The sequence below is a fragment of the Morus notabilis genome, unplaced genomic scaffold, assembly GCF_000414095.1.
Source record: "Morus notabilis unplaced genomic scaffold, ASM41409v2 Scaffold6688, whole genome shotgun sequence".
Taxonomy (NCBI): domain Eukaryota; kingdom Viridiplantae; phylum Streptophyta; class Magnoliopsida; order Rosales; family Moraceae; genus Morus; species Morus notabilis.
The window spans coordinates 5,078-10,647 of record NW_010367171.1 but is presented as its reverse complement, the minus strand read 5'-3'; the positions used below and the strand labels follow the sequence as shown (position 1 = coordinate 10,647).

General features: G+C 32.5%; 1 protein-coding gene across 1 annotated transcript; it reads left to right on the top strand.

The window, feature by feature from the left end:
* Positions 1 to 4,727: 4,727 nt before the first annotated feature.
* LOC21384296 (GTP-binding protein At3g49725, chloroplastic) lies at positions 4,728 to 5,560 on the top strand (the record flags this gene model as incomplete). The annotated part of the gene is made up of 3 exons (XM_010112032.2): positions 4,728 to 5,160; positions 5,316 to 5,380; positions 5,471 to 5,560. Coding segments are annotated over exons 1-3 (534 nt in total), but the record flags the coding sequence as incomplete, so codon positions are not given.
* Between the last annotated feature and the right edge of the window lie 10 nt (positions 5,561 to 5,570).

Here is a 5,570-nt window from a genome sequence, read left to right as displayed (position 1 = left end):
AAAAAAACGGGGGTAAATTGGAAGAATCAATTTGTATGGTCTAATCAAATGCTAAAAAGCAAGCAATATTGTTGCTTAATGTGGTAAATTGATGCTGATTCTCGGGCATAAATACGCCGCACTATTGCAGATTCTGTATGAATTTTACTAATATAAATTAATCCAATTGAAGCCTATACACATATTTGACACTAGTGTTATGGTCCTACTTAGGATTTTATTTTAGTTAGATATTTCATTTACTTTGTAACATCTATTTTAGATTTTAGTATATGTTTGTTTTTTGTATTTGTTTATAATTTTAAATTATGATTCATGGTTCTCTACAGTGTTTTTTTCTAAAAAAATACACGTAAAACGAGAATAATTTTAAATTATGGTTATAAATCTATGAACCAAACGTCAGGAGAATTAGTGAAAATTGCAAGTTAAAATCCACTCGAATGAATTTTATTCCATCTTTTTATATTTGTTTAAGATATGAGTTCGTATCAGACACCAATTGAAACCCAAAGATCTTGAGGGGGAAAAAAAATGAAAATCAAAGAAAATAAATTAAAATAAAATAAATGCATGCAAAATACGTACCGGCGTGTGAACTATCAGTGGGCGTGCCAGACTTGGCAAGAACTTCAAGGTCGACGAGGCTCAAAGACATAAGGCCCAAAGTGAGCCCAGACATGAGCCCAGCAAACAAAACCAGAGCTATTATTATCACAATGCGAATGAAGAAACCCGTTTCACAGCAACTGTATTCTATTGCCATATTTCTTCTTCTTCTTCTTGCGTGAGACAGGCAGAGAGGGAATAATGAAATAGGTAAGAGGTTGTATATAAATTATGCACATATGAACATATTTATATATATAGACGTGACAAATTGCTGCAAAATGCCAAAAGAATGAAATCGGATTCGAATATAATTTCTTTTTTTTTTGTTTTGTTGGTGCTTTTCATGTGAAACGTCTCGAACATACATCTTCTTTTCTTTTCTTTTATATATATATATATAAAAAAGATAACTGCTGTTTGATTCATTTATTATTTTCTTAAAAAGAGCTTTCCGACCAGGAAAAAAAGGACTGCGGTGGAGGGTCGGTGGCAAGGTCTATGTATAAAGTATAGATAATATTTATGGTAAAGGAAGACTTTTTTTACTATAGATACCGTAAATTAGGTTGAATTAATCTTTTAATACTTAAGGTCTATTTAGTTTATTAATTTGAGTTTTTAATTTAAGTTAAAATGTGATTTTATGTGATAATTTTTTACTATAATAAAAAAGTTAGATATAATTGTTTCTAAGAGCTTTTTACCGTAATAAAACTCAAATTCTAAACTTGAATCGGTAAAATGAACGAGACGTTAAACATATAATTGAAAGTAGTTTTGCGTTGTGTGTCAAATTATGTGGTATCGTTCATTTCACTGATTCGAGTTTTCAGTTTTAGGTTTTTACAGTAAAAAGTTCTCAGAAAATATCACATTTAACTTTTTTTACTACAATAAAAAATTCTTAAAAAATATCACATCTAAACTCAAATTAAAAACTCGAATTCGTAAAGTGGACGAGCTTCCTACACTTTTAGATTTGACGCCTAAATCAACAGTATATATTGACCGGTATTACAAAAAAAAAGTCTTAACTAGGGTAAAAATTGTCACATTAATATTTGTAGCAGTCATAAAATCAATCCACCATCATCTTTGTGGGGCCCACCTGCTGATGTGGCCAGCTAGTAAATGTCCTTGAAAGAGAAGCTGACGAAAAGACTCGTCTTGGATTGTCTTGTAGAGGTAGGGTAGTTGATGAGTGGAAAATTGAAGGATATATGCGTAAGATAATAGTAGGATAGTATTCCATTATTATTCCATTAAGTATCTAAGGAGATGTTTAATTTATGAATTATAATTATGTGATTAAAATTATTTTTTTATTTATGTATATTTTTTATGAAAAAAAATACTGTAACGAATCATAAATCATGATTCAAATCATAATTTAAATTTTCTAATCAAACGTCTCCTAAGCTTCACGAAGACACAGCCCACCTTCCACTGGAACTTCACTTTCTCAAGACTCCTTTTTGAGATATAACAACACGGAGACGGAGGGATTCATCTTTGCGAAGCCCTCAATTTATCACATGCGAAACCCTCAATTTATCTCATACGAAGCCGAATATAAATACTTTTTTTTTTGTTTTTCAAATTATAGGACATTTTATCCGAAGCCAAATAAAAATGTTTTTTTTCAAGAGGGCAATAAAAATTGTGAGGAGAGAAAATATCACGTGTGTTGGAATAAAATTTCGTTCAACACTCTTTTAAGGTCGTTAGACCAAAAATTTAAATTAAATAAACGAGTAATCTGAGAAAATTAGATGAACACTTTAAGAATACAATTAACCTTTTAAAAAATAGCAAGAACAAACGAGGACAATCACAAAGCAATTGTATTCAGAAATAAGTGTTTGTCTTTTCCTCTCAAATTATGGAAATTTATAGTACATTGAGATTGTGGGAGTTTAATTTTTCCATTAATTCGAGAGTTTATTATCTCTTAATTACAATGAGGCTCTTCACCTTTTTGTGAGTTAAAATTGATAAATAATCAATGAGAATTAATTTTCAATCATTTAGGTCCCGTTTAGTTTGCTGATTCGAGTTGAGATGTGACTTTATGTGAAAGCTTTTTACTGTAGCAAAAAAGTTAGATGTGATTATTTTTTAGAGTTTTTTACTGTAGCAAAATTCGAACTCTAAACTCGAATCGGTGAAATGAATGAGTAGTTAATGTCTTCAATTAGCGTCGGTTACTTCACTCGATGACATCACACAACCTTTGAACTTTCGGCTCATGAGAACTTGGGCTTTGGCGATCTTGGACTCGAGAGAGATTGGCCTCCGGCGAGCTTGGGCACGGGAGAGATTGACCTCATACGAGACTGGCCTCAGGCGAGCTTGAACTTAGGAGAACTTGGGCTCCGACGAACTTAAACTTAAACGTATTTGGACTTGGGAGAGCTTTTGAATTTATTGCGCGTTTAATACTTCTGAAAATGCCGCCCAACAACATGTTCATTTTCCTTGTCAAGATCCATTTCTAGCCTCAATTCCTAACTCTCCAAAGCTCAGTAGTTTTTGGAAGGCATAAAACAAGTTAAGGCCAACTAGTGTGCAAGATTTGTTGATTTCCTTTTTGTGTCGCTTCCGTAAAGTAAAACAATCTGCAATGGATTTTACCCCGGGGTATAACAGCTTGTAGTTTTTCATAGACGTCCTTTTTGCAAACGATAAATTGCGCACGAACATGTTTTTATCCTATACGGTGTTTACATTAGTGAGTACCTACTTGTAATGCAAGATAATATAAGTAATTTGCTGGATTAGGTTTAAAAGTTTTGGCCTTTTGCTGTTTTATTTATTTACTTTATTGGGTTTGTCAGATCTTCCTCACATTTTGATCATTATATAAAACAAATCCAAGTAGTTTATGCAACTCACAAAATTAACCTTTAAATAACGGTCACCCCCAAGAACACTTCACGTCAAAAACATTTTCATAAACCTCCTCAGAACATCCATACACCACATTTATCATCTGAGCTTAAACCAACCAGAAAAAAAGAAAAGATAAAAAATAAAAAAAAGCTTATAGATCATGATTATCTGGGAAGATTTTTCCAATAATGCAAAGGATCTTTTGCCACGTTATCTTTGTCATTGATCTTGAATACTTTCGACTTTCAGAGGAGCTATTCATTGTCGGATTAATTGAGAGAAAATTGGCATGTTAGAAAAGAGAACGATCTTCCAATTAAATCCTAATCCTGCTATTGAAATGTTTTTTTTTTTTTTTTTAATCTTAAGGATACACCAAGAAAAGGTTTGATCATTTTCTTTAGTTAAATTTAGCTCTCACTAATGAAATGTATCAATTTATATTAAATCCAATATGATAGGAAACGATTGGACACCAAATAGTATACTTTGGGAATCACCTTATGCTATGCTGGGTTAAAAAAGATAAGACGAAAACCATAATAATGAATAATTAATCGATTTTATTTTTTTTTCTCTAGAATCGATTTGATTTAGTTTGATTTTGATGTGTTAAGTTTTCCTATTTTTATCGGTTTTCAAACGCCCCAAGTTCATCGTTAAGTACTTTTATTTTCTATATATAACGACATGTTGTCTTATAGGTCTCGTTTTAGTGATGCCTTGGCCTCCAAGTTTTAACTTTACTAAATACGACTTGCCATTATCATCTACGAAATAAAAGGATATGTCAGACGCGTTTGGAATTTATTTTAAACTGATTTTATTTTTGAATAAAAATAAAAACATTTTTAATCTCTGATATAAAATATTTTTAAAAATACGTTTAGTAATTTTATTAAAAAATTATTTTTAGTATAAAAAATTCATTAATATCTCTTTATTTGAGAGAAGAGAAAATGAAAATAAAAAATAAAAAATTATTAAAAATTATTTTTTATTTTTCACTCATTTTACGTTAAATTAAAAAATTATTTTTATTTTTATTTTTTATTTTTATTACGCCAATCGTCATTTTAAATTTTTTTTTTTCTTAAAACGTGAAAAATAAAAACGACATCCAGGGCTGTCGTATTTTCGGATGTCGGTTTATTCAAACGACAAACCGTAATCTCCACACTCGCCTGTACCCTCCATACTCTCGTCAGAAGCTTAGAAAAACATTTCCGATTTTCAGAAGAAGAAATATCTCATTTCGAAACCAAGCTTCGATCAAAATGATGAGAGCCATTTCTCTCTCACGTCCTAGTCTTCTGAGCCCTCTCTTCCAAACACTAAATTCTCTCCTATCGCCATCATGCTCCGGCCGGATCCTCCCGGCGCCGCCGATAAGGGTTCCGTCGGCGCCGTACTCCAGTGATTCGACGGCGTACGAGGATGTTCCGGGCCTTGAAAATCTCCCAAAGCTGTTCGTGGTTCAGCCCCGTCTCCGTCCGGAGCCCATTCTGCAGGCCAAGCTCAACGAAGCTCTCTGCCTCGCGAACTCTCTAGAAGAACAGCGTGACGGCGGCTTCGGCGTCGATTACTCCGACAAGGACGTTCCTAACCACATTGTCGTTCAAAACCCTTCGGCTAAAGGCCACAAGGCACGCGCTGGTACGTCTTGAATTTCGACCTTTCTAATTGAGAAAATTTTCGATTTTTATTCAGTTTTGTGATTTGGATTGTAATAGTAATCTGCATTGTGTTTTTATTTTATTTTTTATTTTTTATGATTATATCTGTGGTGTATTTGAATTTGCCTCTTGCAGACACATATTTTGGTTTAGGGACAGTGGAAAATGTTAAAATCCAGCTAAATCTTTTGGAATCAAAGGTAGTATTTTTTTAATTTTAAAATTTAAAATTTAAAATTTTTCTTTGTGGGTCTTTGTTTGAGATTTTACAGTACTTATAGTGTTAACAGGGTGTGGTGGATGCTGTTTTTGTAAACACAATTTTATCCGGGCATCAGCAAAGGAATTTGGAGGCAAGTTTTCTCCTCCATTTGGTGGGATTTTTTTTTT